The 15,164-nt window shown below is 38.7% G+C and overlaps 3 protein-coding genes across 3 annotated transcripts; 2 read left to right on the plus strand and 1 right to left on the minus strand.

Annotated features, from left to right (window-relative positions):
- Positions 1-1,649: 1,649 nt before the first annotated feature.
- Positions 1,650-2,972, minus strand: LOC115265016 (protein lethal(2)essential for life). Its single transcript, XM_029869216.2, has one exon. It carries the CDS (start codon positions 2,588-2,590, stop codon positions 2,003-2,005), a length of 588 nt encoding a protein of 195 aa, XP_029725076.1. The 5' UTR covers positions 2,591-2,972; the 3' UTR covers positions 1,650-2,002.
- Positions 2,973-3,835: 863 nt separating this feature from the next.
- LOC109423388 (protein lethal(2)essential for life-like) lies at positions 3,836-4,681 on the plus strand. The gene has a single exon (XM_019698383.3). It carries the CDS (start codon positions 3,967-3,969, stop codon positions 4,543-4,545), a length of 579 nt encoding a protein of 192 aa, XP_019553928.2. The 5' UTR covers positions 3,836-3,966; the 3' UTR covers positions 4,546-4,681.
- Positions 4,682-8,085: 3,404 nt separating this feature from the next.
- Positions 8,086-9,029, plus strand: LOC109422423 (protein lethal(2)essential for life). The gene has a single exon (XM_029860823.2). The coding sequence runs from the start codon at positions 8,202-8,204 to the stop codon at positions 8,793-8,795; it is 594 nt and encodes a 197-aa protein (XP_029716683.1). The 5' UTR covers positions 8,086-8,201; the 3' UTR covers positions 8,796-9,029.
- The last annotated feature ends 6,135 nt before the right edge of the window (positions 9,030-15,164 follow it).

Genomic DNA, 15,164 nt, shown 5'->3' on the forward strand with positions numbered 1-15,164 from the left:
AAAGAAGTAGTTTTTTATCCAATCAAGAAAATCCTAGAATCTCCTGGAAGGAAAAATTCTAGAAGCCACCCTGAAAGCTAATGTATCAATGTATATGTGAAATATTTCACTCAGCCTGGTGCATCTCTATGGAAAGCGCCAGACGGTATACAACCTTGGTTAGTATATGACTGTTGTAGGGTTATAATTTATATAATGAAAGAAACTTCTAGATCTTCCTACACGATTGATGCAGCTATGCTCCTAATTCTGGGATTTCATATCTATGATTTTTATTCACAAAATATTCTAGAAGGATACCTTTTAAAAGATTCCACGATAGCTATAACATCAATGCATATGTGAAATATTTCACAGCATTGGGCATCTCATTGAGAAACGCCAGAAGGTATACTTCCAAGGATCCACCTCTTGACTGTCAATGGCTGTTGTAGGGTTCTGAGTATGAAAAGAAAATTCTAGAAACTGCTGAATTGATTTAGCAAAACAATGCTTTACCATTCCTACGATGCATTTATGTACGACCAATGCAACGATGTATCAATGGAACGATTGAATCACGCAACAATGCATCAGTGCAGCGATGCACCAATGCAATGATGCACCAGTGTAATGATGCACCAAAGCAACGACGCAACAATGCACCAATGCAACGACGCAACGATGCATCAATGCAGCGATGCACCAATGCAACGATGTAAATGTGCAACGATGCACCTATGCAATGATGCATCAATAATGCAATGATGCACCAATTCAACACAGGTACAATGATACAGTACAGTGATTATTGTAGCATACATTCTGTGAAACATTTCAATGAAACATTTCAAAGCGTGACGGAAGGACAGACAACTCTGGGATTTTATATATATGATGCATATGTGAAATATTTCACAGCATTGGGCATCTCATTGAGAAACGCCAGAAGGTATACTTCCAAGCATCCACCTTTTGACTGTCAATGACTGTTGTAGGGTTCTGAGTATGGAAAGAAGAAAATTCTAGAAAACTGCTGAATTGATTTAACAAAACAATGCTTTACAATTCCTACGATGCATTTCTGTACGACCAATGCAACGATGTATCAATGGAACGATGGAATCACGCAACAATGCAACGATGCATCAGTGCAGCGATGCACCAATGCAATCATGCACCAATTCAACAATGCACCAAAGCAACGGCGCAACAATGCATCAATGCAGCGATGCACCAATGCAACGATGTAACATTTGCAACGATGCACCTATGTAATGATGCACCAATAATGCAATGATGCACCAATTCAACACAGGTACGATACTACAGTGCAGTGATTATTGTAGCTCACACTCTGTGAAACATTTCAATGAAACATTTCAAAGCGTGACGGAAGGACAGACAACTCTGGGATTTTATATGTATGATTCCCACTAGTACTCACTAGGTTTATTTATTCCAACGGACAAGGAATGATTCAGAAATTGCTTTTGTATTTTAATATTCCTTGTGAGTGTCTGAAATTCTTGTACTACGTAAAGCCAGAATTTGTTTCTACAAACTGTGTAACAAGTGAAGAACTGCGGAATAGATTCCTTTTGTACTTCATTACTCATCACTACCTTCGAATATCACCCGCTTATATGTATGAAGTAAAAAAACAATACTTTGTTTTAGGCTTGTCCAACTTGAAAAGCTTTATTAAACCATTCCGATGAGAACAAACAATTCAATTCCTTGACTTAACTATAGTTACAAATGCTTATAATGAGTTTATAATCCTTAAACTATTTATGTATGTAAATTGTATAGAAGTAAGTATAGAAACTTAAGCTACGATATTACGTAATGCAAGCTATTATATATTTAAATTAAAGAAACTCGATTTCTTGACAGCGATGTTAGTGTTTGGTACAAGTTTACAATGAAAGCATAGTTTAATTTTTGAAAATTTTCTGCAGCACTTACTGTGAGGTAGTAGTGTTTTTCAATGATGCCTCAATCTTCTCGGTTCGATCCTTCATTCAACTGCCATCTTCTCGCCAGCTTCCGGTAGCTTCTTCACCGGTTTGCCAGTTTGGACAATCGGAATCGCCTTCGGTCCTTCCGGTGCCGGCAATGCCTTCTTCGGAGCAGTAACCGTCAAAATGCCATCCGACGAGAGCGACGAAACAACCTGGTTGGCATCGTGTCCTGCCGGGAGCATGTAGCGACGAACAAAGTGTCTGGAGATGTATCCATGTTCGTCCTGTTTCTCCTCGTGCTTACCCTCGACGATGACGCTGTTGTCCGTAGCCTTGACCGAGATCTCCTCCGGTGCGAATTGCTGCACGTCGAGGTTGATTTGGAACTTGTCGTCGGAAACTTTAACCGTTGAACCGGAATCATGGCGAGCAGCAAGGCTTGAATTGCGCCATGGTCTGTTGTAGCGCGAACGTTTCTGGTTCTGCAATGCTGATCTAGCAGCAGCCGCGGAAGTAACTGCCGTTAGCAAATCATCAGCACTGATTCCACTGCCGAAGTGCTGGTCCAAAAGCTGGGACGTACGCAGTGGGGTGTCCCAGCAGTCATCCCACCAGTCACGGAACACAATCGGAATGAGCGACATGCTCTTCTGATGCACTGACAAACTTGCTCACTTGAAAGAACTTTTCACAATCTCTATGAGTTGAAACGATCAATATAGCACTCTGTTTGCGTATCGCAAGTTTTACTTTCACTGTTCGTCTGGTACTGATTAACTGCTGCTGCGACGCATGAAGCCACTCTCTTTTTATATTTCAATGAACACAGCTGGTGTTCATACGCACGCAGGTTGGAACACTCACGAAAGTGCTAGAAAAATCATGAACATTGTGCGCCGCCGAACGCTTCGTCACTGCGGATCTCAGATGACTTGTTGACTCAATGAATGAACTTTGAGCGAAAGAGAATGAATGATAAGGGAAAACATAGGGAGAGTTGTGGCGTACACATCCGTTGGTAGTCATCCAAAGCAAATTTGGTACCAATTTGGTGATTTACAACACGAGGCCGTTCTAGAATGTTCTAGACTTCAGTCAACATTTCGATTTTTTACATTTGATCTCAATAAGAATAATATTTAATATAAGATTACTGATCAGTCTATAAATTATTTATTGCGCGTTTCGACATAGGTGCGGAACTTAGCTAAGGATTGACCGCGCAGAGGATACCGAAACGATGAAATGCAACCGCGCATGTCTTTAAGCGTTTTAGCATAACTTTGTTTGATATTTTTCCCAGCAACACTTGTGGTGTCACCAAGAACCTATCACCCGGATCAGTTCTGTTCTATTTTAGGGAGGGGATCTTTTTATTTCACATTTTTATGAACAGACTTTTCTTGTATCGTTTATTTTACTCAAGCTGTTACTGTTGTATAATCAGTAAATTTTGAAATAAACAGATGAATAAAGCCTTAAACGCCTTTACTGACTCTGACTCGATTCCTATGCATAATACCAAAAAAGTTCATTTTTACATTTTTCTTGAATTCGGTAGCATGCCAAACTACAATCGCGATGGTTCTAGTATGTTCCAATCGATTTTTCTTACAAGGCACCCGAAAACAAAACTGACCTATTCCAATATTTACATTTCACGGCGATATTTGGGTTGTACACATAGACAAAATGTGGTAGTGGGGTTGCTATGAATCATATTTTCTGTGCATGCGTATACGCAACACATGTAGATACTATTCAGTGAACTCGCCAAGAAACTCAAGTTTTTTTTTCGAGAAATTTCACCGAATGAACTAGAAATGCTTGTTTGTATATATAAACAGCAACGGCACTCACAGCTCGATATCAGAATATTTCAAGTCGAATCGATGAACACCACGTGAAAAAATATACGATAATCTAACAGAGTGTATAAGTTTGAAAGTTAATCAAAAAAATCCGATTCATAGTTATCCTGTCGCAGCATAAAAATTTCAAACACATCACAACAGTGAAAATGGCAATCGTTCCTATGTTGTTTCGTGACTGGTTGGATGACTTGGAAGACAGTCTTCGTCCATCCTTATTCTTAAACAAATGGAAACCCACAAACGATCTTACGCCAGAGGATATTCTACTCGCGCTGGACAGAATCCCGAGACCTCACAGATGCAAACGCTCTTGGCGCCAATCTGAGTCCGAATGTCAAGACGAGTTGGATGGAGTAGTCTCGAAGAAATCCAACGGGGATTTTCAAATCAACGTAAACGTTGAGCAGTTTGAACCAGAAGAATTATCAGTGAAAGCAACGGGAAAGCATCTTACTGTGGAAGGTAAACACGAGGAAAAGGATGACCAAGATGGATATGTGTTGAGGCATTTTGTTCATCGGTACCAATTGCCCGAAGGACACGATAATGAGAAAATATCTTCAACATTGTCGTCCGATGGAGTTTTGACTATCAGTGCACCAAAGCTTGCTCTTCCGGGGCCGGATCAGAAGATTTCCATTCCAGTACAAAAGGAGTTGCATGCAAAGGAGAGTACAGTAAAACAGAAATCTAAAAGTAAGAAAAGGTCCCATAAGAAGCATTAGAAGAAGGATTTTACTTTGTATGTAGCTGACAAATGCCATAATAATTCATTGTAAGGATCAAATAAATTTATGGTTAAGCATACTTGTACCAAGTCTCATTATATTGAGCTCATCCGAAATTTCCATGTTCTCTAAATCCCAGTCTACATCCATATTAAAATTCAATTATTTTTTTTTCATTTTTTTTTATTCAAATCCAATTTATGCATAATCATAAACATCATGCCAAACTGTGGTAGATGAAAACTGAAAATTTTCTACGTAAACTAGGTGAACTTACTCGATAGTTTTGTTCTATCCGTCATGTTTTTTTTGAACCTATTGAACTAAAAGTTGGCGTTACATCTTTCCCAACCTAGCTGAATTATACGATCAAGTTTCAAGCAATTCGACCGTCCAAAAAATTCCCAGAACGACGAGAACAAACCTGGCGATAATACGCAACGTCACTCTATATACCTATAAAAATTTCGATTGAATAAGTACTTTTTTCAAGCTACTAGAACCCAGTTGTCTGCAATTTATTCATTGAATATTAACATCCATTTTTTAATTAAACATAAAAGTATCATCATAGGTAATTCAACATCAATCATTATTCCAACAGCAAAATAAATTTCATCATTGGCGCTTAAACGCACATCATGTTGTACGGTTGTACGCTATTCATTCATCTGATATGGCGCGAAAAGGTGTTTACCTACGGCATTTAGACCGCTACCTGACATGAGTCACGTATGCGTTCACTCCGTACGTTCTCGAAACATCTAGAACACTTCTATAACATTATAACACATAAACGCGGGATGTAAATATTGAGTGTGATACACGAGCTGTGATCTGTTCATTCTGTTCATTCAATCCACTCACGTGAAATCAAATAGAGTCATTCTTGTCAGTGTTGCCATTTTGTTTTTTCATGGCTATTGACGAAGTGTGGCATTGAAAATGAAATTTTCTTTTCTTTTCATTTCATTTCTTCGAAAATCGATGGTGCTGTACAGCAACCATAGGAGATACAAGGTTGATAAGAAACTAAAGCGAAATGCCCATCATATAGTATATGTTAAGGTAAATTGAAAAGCTTCTAAACCTTTGCAACCTTTGTGGCTTTTGAGTAAACAGCCTTACGAAAACTAATGCCGATTTTCTTCTTAAACCTTCATTAAAAATAGGAACTGGACTGGTGGAAAATGTGTAAACAAACAAACGTCAAATAAATTGCAGTAGAAACAAACCCAAGTCAAATTGGATTATTTGCTGCAGCTGAGATCTGCAGTTTCATTACAGGTTGAAGGAAGTCTATAAATTATGCCACGCTTTAAGGGGGACAAGGGATAGTAGTGTGACGACCCATACACAACAAGCAGATACATGATAAGCCTTTTTATTTGACGTCCTCAATCAGCTGAAGTTTCGGGTCTTTGACAGTTCTTCCATTGAGATGACGAGTCCGTGTTAGCAGCTGTTGTTCCACCTTTGTAAAGAAATGCATGCACGGACCTGTCACATATACAAAAAATGTGACATAGAGGGAAGGGATTGAAAATTGTCTATTTCTGCGTGACGCAATCCTCGGGCGTACCCTTGGAACTGGATAAAAATAAAAACAGGATTAAAAATGTCTTGACAAGTATCATTGATTTCATGGATTCCCAAAACTGTCCTCGCATCACTGGAAATGAATTAAAGGAATGAATATTATGTTCACTGGGTTCCATATAACCTAACACGCTAAGAATAGGTTAGACGAACAGGTTCACCTAGCGTGAATGAGGATGAAGGATCTGTCACTTTTAGCATTTTTTATAGTGTGATTCAGGTAATTTGGACAGACCGTTACGCGTATATAATTTGGGCACTTCCATTTGATTTTGCCGTAAATGTCCAAAATATATACGCGTAACGGTCTGTCCAAAATACCTGAATTCCCCTATGAAGATCTACTTTTTCTCTTGCGGCGAAGACGGCTAATAACAAGACAGACAGCTCCCACCCTATCGCAGGCGACAAGGTTGAAACGCCCTCAACGATTCACAGGAACATTAAACATGATTGTGTACGTGTACATGCAAATACGTACACGGAAGCTGTAGCATCTCACGCACACTTATTCATAATGTTGTTCCCGGGAGTCGTTTGCGGCGCTAGTGTGCTTGAAGTTCTCAGAGTATATGGAGCAACAGGGTAGATGTCTGTCTTGTTATTAGCCGTCTTCGCTTGCGGTCAATTCATCCGCATCCATCCCATCCAGATCCCCTAGCCTATTTTTTTTAAGTAAAACAGTCATAGATTACAACAAAATTAAAAAATCCTCTACACAACTGGACGACATTTAAAACTAGTTTTCGCAAGCCAAAGTATCAAAAATAAACAGCGTATTTTACAGAAACTTTCGTTTTTCGCGGAAAGGCAGCAAAGGTTATGATGATGCTAAATACAAAAATAAATAAATCACGTATGCTGGCACAAATTTCCCAAATGGAGGAGAATGTGCCTCTGGAGCCGACCTACTGATACCTGATGCAGCAGCAGAGAATATTTTGAAAAGTTACATCGTACAATAGAAAATTTCAACACCGTGTCTCTCTCTCTCTCTCTCTCTCTCTCTCTCTCTCTCTCTCTCTCTCTCTCTCTCTCTCTCTCTCTCTCTCTCTCTCTCTCTCTCTCTCTCTCTCTCTCTCTCTCTCTCTCTCTCTCTCTCTCTCTCTCTCTCTCTCTCTCTCTCTCTCTCTCTCTCTCTCTCTCTCTCTCTCTCTCTCTCTCTCTCTCTCTCTCTCTCTCTCTCTCACTCTCTCTCTATCTCTCACTCTCTTTCTCTCTCTCTCTCTCTCTCTCTCTCTCTCTCTTCAAATATTAGTAGTATGATTTATTTATTCCAAAAAATGTCTAGTTACGACGTCCGGTAAAGCTTTTGCGACGTCTGGTAAAGCTGACGCTAGCGATTGTTGTTCTTTAGAATGATCAATGAAGTAACAATTTATTACCATCTTGTGATGTTTACTGCTTAAAATCTGAAAAAAATCACATTTAATGTGAAACAATGTTTTATGTCATGTAGGTAGAGCCAACAATACAAATAAGTTGATCCGTTTTAGCGTGTGCGCTCTCTCAGATGTAAGTAAAACGCTGGAGAAAAATGAATTCGCAATTCTCACCCTTTGCGCGCGGAAATTTCAAACAAACAATTAAGTAACTCTTCGTGGTACACGTTTATGTATCATGTCAGTGTATGAAATAAAATAAATATGACAATTGCAATAATGCATTAAAAAAAACTTAAATGATAGATCTGGAAACTTCTCGAAGTTAATGCGTAATTTAATAAGTATACACCTAGGTTCACTCACGAAAGTGCTGGAAAACCGTGCGCACTCGAAAATGAACAGCAATGAACTTTCTGTTGCTATTCATTTCTAAAAGTTCATGATTTTTCTAGCATATTCGTGAGTGTACGCGCTGGTGTTTGTGTAGCCCCAGAAGATTCGTGCGAACATATAAAAGGAGAGAGGGTTCATGCTCCGGTTCAGTTCATACAGAAACACGCATTCGATCAAGTGATAAAAGCAGAAAAAAGTAAAAGTTCAGTGAAAATTCAAAAGTGGTGCACAAGCAGATTCAGTGAAAAAGTGTGATCAGTCAGTGCTCAGAAGAAAATGTCGCTCATACCGATCATTTTCCGCGACTGGTGGGATGACTGCTGGGACACACCGCTGCGTACATCCCAGCTGTTGGACCAGCACTTTGGCAGTGGAATCAGCGGTGACGATTTGCTGACGGCGCTCACCTCGGCGGCAGCTGCCCAGTCTGCCCTGCAGAACCAGAGACGTTCACGCTACAACAGACCGTGGCGCAACACAAGCGTTGGCACTCGTCAGGATTCCGGATCAACGGTCAACGTTACGGATGACAAATTCCAAATCAACCTGGACGTTCAGCAGTTCGCACCGGAGGAGATCTCGGTCAAGGCAACGGACAACAGCGTCATCGTCGAGGGCAAGCATGAGGAGAAGCAGGACGAGCACGGCTACGTTTCGAGACACTTCGTTCGCCGCTACATGCTCCCGGCTGGACACGATGCTAACCAGGTTGTGTCGTCGCTCTCGTCGGATGGCATTTTGACAGTGACCGCTCCGAAGAAGGCCTTGCCAGAGGCAGAGGGGCCGAAGGCCATTCCGATCGTCCAGACTGGACAACCAGCGAAGCAGCTGAAGGATGCCGAGAAGAAGGCCGTTGAACAGGGTAAATAAGCCCTTTCTAGTGTCGAAGCTGTCCGGCAACATTTCTACCTCAGCTTAAAGTCAACATATTTTTCGTTTCGTTCTTTTATGTTCTAAGATATATTTGAATTAAGTTTTGGAACTGAACTTCTTGAATTCCTGAGTTATGTAGTTATTATTTTTCCTAAGTGTTTAAGTAATACTTTGTGCTGTTAAGATGTTAATGATAAGCAAATAAAGCATAAATTCAGCTTTAAAATTAAATCAGAGGTTTTATTGGATTCCTGAATGTCCTGAATGTGTGGCTCTGGTTCACACAATGTTCGTCTTGAGGGAATTTCTGGTGGTTTACATGTGCTATACGATAGAAGGTGCCTATAAAACATCTGTTCGTACGTTATGTGGAAATGTAAATAGTGTACGAAATCAAATTGAGCCACGACAAACAGTCTATAACTTTAGATTGCATGCATCAAAGTACTACTGACTACCGACACTATTTTCTTCCGGGATTTCATTCATGGGACTTTTAGAGATTCTTGTTTAGCTTCAAGCAAGGGTTCCTGTCATGATTTTTCTATGCATTCCATGAGGTATTCTCTACGGGAAGCCTTTAGAAAATCCTGAAATGATTCTTTGAGGTATTCCAATCGGCATTGATTCGAGGATTCCTGCTGGTACATAATCCCATTCATGAATTTCTCCTGGTATACTTTCAAATACTTCTGTCGCTATATATTAAGAGAATCCTAGAGGAATACTTTTAGGTAAACTTTCCGGCATTCCTGATGGTATTCATTGAAAGATTCTAGCCAAGATTTTTTTAGGGATCCCTTTTGGGATTCCTCCCGGGATTTCTCCAAATTCTCGGGATTTCTTCTATGATTCTTCCGACACGAATGCACCCTTCTGGTGTGAAGTGTCGTTAATAAATAATCATCATATATATAAAATCCCAGAGTTGTCTGTCCTTCCGTCACGCTTTGAAATGTTTCATTGAAATGTTTCACCATAGTTGTAACACTTCAGAAATAATAAGAAGATATTTTTGGAATCATCTGGAACATCAATATTCTGAAAATTCCAAGAACTTCCTGGAAGTTACTGATAGCTCCAGAAGGAAAGAAGAAGGTTCTGGAATTTTCCGGAGTATTGAATTTCTTAAATATTCGAGACCTTCTAGAAGTTTCTAGACGCTCCAGAAAGAAGATACAATATTATGAAACATCTTCTTCTTCTTTTAGGCATAACGTCCCATTTGAACAAAGCATGCTTTTCAGCTTCTAATTTTGTGGAAATTATTGAAAGTTTCAGAAAAAAAAGAACGTTCTGGAATGTTCTGAATTATTAAACTACTTTAATTTTCGAGAACTTTCAGGTAGTCTGTGGAAGTTCTCTCACCCTGAGAAGCAGACATGTCCAACCAAACACTGCACTGCACGATGAGTCGATGCTCAAACACACCACCGTGGGTGCCAAGCCACCACCTAGCTCTCCGTGTTTCAGAACGAACACGCACCGTGTCTGGCTCAACACCGGTGTCGGTGGCGGTGCTCAGGCACTGGGCACGGTGTTTGACGCTTCGGGTAACACGGAGCCCGAGTGTTTCCGATTATGCAAAACACTCGTGCGAGTTCAAGCGCTCGGTGCCGTTCATTCTCTAGCACCAGTTGCAAATGCTTGGTCGACGACGAGAGTGAAGTACTTGGCGGCTCCTTTTGTGTCTTTCTCGTCCCTTCTGACTCAGCGCCTCTGATGCAGCCAAGCTACCACGCACTGTGGCCGAGTTCACTGCTTTGGTGTTTCATACAATCGGAAACACTCGGCCTCCGTGCCCAACCAAAACTGAAACACGGAGCCGAAACTGAGGCTCGAGTTATTACACCGACACGAGTGTTTCGCCAGTCGCACTGCGTGTTCATCAGTAGAAGCTGAACGAAGGTGGTGATATGAACACACACGGTGGTGTGTTTACGGGCAAACACGCCAACGGTGCGGCACGGTTCGGTGTTTTGCCCATGTCTGCTGAGAAGCGTCTAGAAGTTTCTTACTATTTCAGGGATTAGACCCCTGTAACTGTTAAAGGTGTGTACTTGGAAGTATACTTTCTGGCGTTTTTCATTTATGAATACATGATAGTATACCTTCTGGCGCTTCTGGTGAGTCCATTGCTGAGTGAAATGTTTCGCATAATTACAATGGCTTCTGAGGAAACTTCTGGAAATTGTTATTCCAGAATGCACAAGGATCTCCTTGAGGGATGAACATTTTCTAAATCTAAATTAAGGAGATCAGAAACGGCATATGAATCCAGGTGTTGTCTTTCTGTCCTCCTGTCACACTTAGCAAAGTTTGACTGAAATATTTCACGTATTTCGGTGAGGCCAGCATGATATGATCCGAGTGTTCCGAGTGAAGTCGAAGAATTGAATTCGAAGAAACTCCTTTTCTACCAGAACGATAATGTAATTCGAGAGGCTTCTGTTTCAAATATGAAGACATTTTTCTAACTTTCCTGGGCAAAGAGGAAGACGCAGAAGAGAAGAACAATATTTTAAAACATTGCATATGACCCGGAGGGATGAAAATACTATTTATACAAATGTTCAAGAGTTTTCCAAACATAATGAGCCAAGGGCTGAAAGTCTCTTTGATATAGCTAAATCAATCAATCAAACAAAATGAAAATTCTCGGCTTGGTATACAAAAAAAAACTTCACCAAGAAGAAAAATAAGTTTCTAGAACATCCTAGAATATTCTATGAAGGAATCAATATGCTTTTTTCATTATTGGAAAAAAATTTCCGGAACTAAAACAAGGAAATGAATATATTCTAGAACATATTTCGAAGGAAAGAGAAGCGTATTTCAAAACTTTCCATAATAAATTAAATGTTCGTAAACGTTTTGTTTCGAATTAAAAGAAATTGCTGAAACTTTCCTGGGCGAAGAAGTTGGAGAAAAGGAACGAGAAAAATATAAAGATACGCATGTTTTCGGAATATTCTAGAACATTCTCTGATGCAGGAAATACTAAAAATGTTCGTTCGTGAATTTCCGATAAATAATGGAATGTTTAGAAGCTTTCTGTTTCTAATTCTAAACAATTAGGAACATTACTGTGAGAATCAAGAGATGAAATCGAAGATTCATGAACATTCTCGAACATTCATCGTAGCAATCAAACGAATAACATACATGTTCAAGTATTTTTTTTACAAATAATGGCATATTTAAAAACTTTCTGTTTAGAATTCGGAGAAGTTTTTGAGCCTTACATTGCAAAAGAGATTAAGAAGAAGGAAATTTAAGAAATTTAAATTTAAATTTAAGAGGAATAAACATGGTTTCTGAATATAGTTGTAGAAAAGCAAAAAAATGCATACCAACATTTTCAAGCCATCGTCATAATTCTCGGGATTGTGAAAACGTGGCTAGCCACGTCGGGTCAGCTAGTCATATATATAAAATCCCAGCGTTGTCTGTCTGTCTGTCCATAACGCTTTGAACTGTTTCGTTGAAATGTTTCACCATAGTTCTATCAAATTTCTAAAAGGTACGAGAACATTCTGGATGTTTTTTGACTTTCCATAAATAATAAGAAGAACCTTCTGGAATGTTCTGGTTCATCAATATTCTGAAAATTCTAAGAACTTTCTGTCCCAGAAAATAAATAACGTTCTGGAATGCTCTAAAATAAGGAACTTCTTAAATTTTCGAGAATCCCCTTGAAGTTTCTGAATGCTTCAAAAAGAAGAAGAAGAACATTCTGTAGCATTATGGAACATCTTTTTTTTTGGCGTAACATCGCAACTGGGACAAAGCCTGCTTCTCAGCTTAGTGTCTATGAGATCAGTTATTAACTGAGAACTTCGTCTTCTAATAACCACTTCTAAGTTTTTAAACGTTTTAGAAAAGAACCTTCTAGAATGTTCTAGAGCATGAAACTTTATTATATTGGGAAAAGGTTATGGACGTTAGGGAACGAGCAAGGAAGCAAAAAAGAACCTTCTAGAGTGTTCTGGAACATAAAAATTCATAAAATTTCCAGAAACCTGAAAGATTCTGAACGTTACAAAAGTAAAACAATCATCTGAGATATTTTGGATTATCACACTTCCTCAAATATTGAAAACTTTATGTGCGTTACTGAACGTTTCAGAGAAAGGAGAATGGAATGTTCTGTACACTTTTCATTCTTAATTTCAAGAAGTTTCTGGAAGTTAATGAGAAGTCCAAGAAAGAAGTAAAGGGCCATCTAAAATGTTCTGGAACACCAAAATTCATTAAATTTCGAGACCTTTCTAGAGATTACTGAATGTTTCAGAAAGAAGAATAATAATCTACGAACATGTTTTAGATAATCAAAATTCTTAGACCTTTCGAGAAGTTACTGGACAAAAACAAGATAAAGACCTTCTGCAAACTTTTTTAAATTTACGAAAAGTGTCTGAAAGTTTGTGAACGTTCCAGAAAGAATGAAAAATACCCTTTAAGAAGGTTCTGGAACAACCAAATTCATAAAATGTTTGAGAAATTTCTGGAAGCTACTGAGCATTCCCCATTTAAACAGAAAAAATCTCTAGAATATTCTGGAACATTAAACTTCCCAGGTACTTTCCAGAAGTTACTGAATGTTTCAGAAAGAATAAGAAAACTAACCTTCTGGAATTTTCTGGAACAAATTTTGCAATGTCGATTATGTTCGGGGAGTTTGTTAACGTTCAAGAAAAAAAATGTCAAATGGACCTTCTGAAAAGTTCTGGAAAATCAGAATTCATTAAATTTTGAGAACTTTCTGGAGATTACTAAACGTTCAAGAGAGAAGCATTCTGGAGAGAGATTCTGGAATGTTCTCGAAAACAGTTTCATTGAAGAAGTGTAACTGGAATTTAAAAACATTTTTTTCTAGCTAACGTGGCTAGTGACGTCGGGTCAGCTAGTTTCTGTAATAAAATCTGAATTTCTGAAGGAATCGCTGAAAAAAATCGGGATGTACCTCGGAGGAACCCATGGAGAATTTCTTGCTACAATGTTTTGAAGAACTACTGCGTTTGTTTATCCTGGCTTTGCTCACTTGCAAAAAGAGTGGCAGCCATACTGGTGTTATCTGATATTTTGCCTTAGAAGACAGCGAACGTCCTGGATTACAATTGAAACCAGTAAAATTGAGCTACCTAATTGATGATTTCATATGTTTGCATCATTTTTTCTCGAGTAAATGTTGCGCCAAATTTTCTATACTGATTCTGTGTAGATAATAAATTAAGTATTTGTATTTTTTGATAAGTTGTGCAAACTTCGATATATTGCATTTTATCGTATCTTTGAGATATTTCAGCACGATACGGATACAATTTTTGGGAATGATTTCAGAGCACTGCTGTGTTAGGACTTAAGTGGTATAAGTAAGGTAAGTGTGTGGTTACCATCATCGTGATAATAGTGTGAACAAATGTAAATTAATTAATTTATCTTACAATCTAATGAAGGGTTTTATAATGTTAGTAGTTTTCCATCTAAATATAAAAAATATAAGAACTATCGTTTCTCTCTATTTTCGATAATAAATTGCTTACACCATCATTGGCACACTGTTCCTAAAATCGAGATAAAATTTTTTTTGGTTCCTAATGTTGCGGTATGGAAAACATTTTTCTTAATAGCTTTTGAACAAAACATAAACACACAAGTGGTGCAGTCTCATAAGTTTAAGCATAATACACATGTACACACTAAGATTCAGATGTTCCAGCTCAGTAAATTTTTCACTGAGTTCAGTATTTTTTTTCGCCTTTTTACTGAATTTTCAACAGCAGATTTATCTCGGTACACTCGGTAATCGTATTTACCGTTCAAATGTAACGGTATCAGTAGCATCAGTACCGTGCATCAGTGGCTTTTGACAGTTTATTGGCTGAGGTCGGTAACTTATTTACAGAATATCCGCAAAATAAACAACCGAGTGTACCGAGTTAAATGAAATCTGCTGTTGAAAACTCAGTTAAAAGGTGGGAAAAATACCGAGCTAATCTTAGTGTGTAGGGTATCGCGCCACTTGGGCGGTGGCTTCTATATTCGTCTGTTTCCCACTATAACTCAGTCAATTTTGAACCAATTAACTTGAAATGTTGTACACGGGTAGATAATATACCTATCTCACCACATTCCAAAAGTTGTGTCAATTGGTTCAAATTTGACTGAGTTATAGTGGAAAACAGACGAATATAGAAGCCACCGCCCAAGTGGCGCGATTCCCTACATAAAAATGCCTTTTGGTAACATTTCAGTCGAAAAAGTGCTCAATTGCCATTACGCAATATTAGGTACTACCACAACGAAGGGAACGTTTACCTCAGTGGTATGTTAGAAGTGTGATATTGAATAACATGAAGTACA

This window comes from Aedes albopictus, chromosome 2 (assembly GCF_035046485.1).
Source record: "Aedes albopictus strain Foshan chromosome 2, AalbF5, whole genome shotgun sequence".
NCBI lineage: Eukaryota > Metazoa > Arthropoda > Insecta > Diptera > Culicidae > Aedes > Aedes albopictus.

What these genes read in the sequence shown, in the direction of transcription:
- LOC115265016 (XM_029869216.2), bottom strand. Translation starts at nt 2,590, where the DNA reads ATGTCGCTCATTCCGATTGTGTTCCGTGACTGGTGGGATGACTGCTGG.
- LOC109423388 (XM_019698383.3), top strand. Translation starts at nt 3,967, where the DNA reads ATGGCAATCGTTCCTATGTTGTTTCGTGACTGGTTGGATGACTTGGAA.
- LOC109422423 (XM_029860823.2), top strand. Translation starts at nt 8,202, where the DNA reads ATGTCGCTCATACCGATCATTTTCCGCGACTGGTGGGATGACTGCTGG.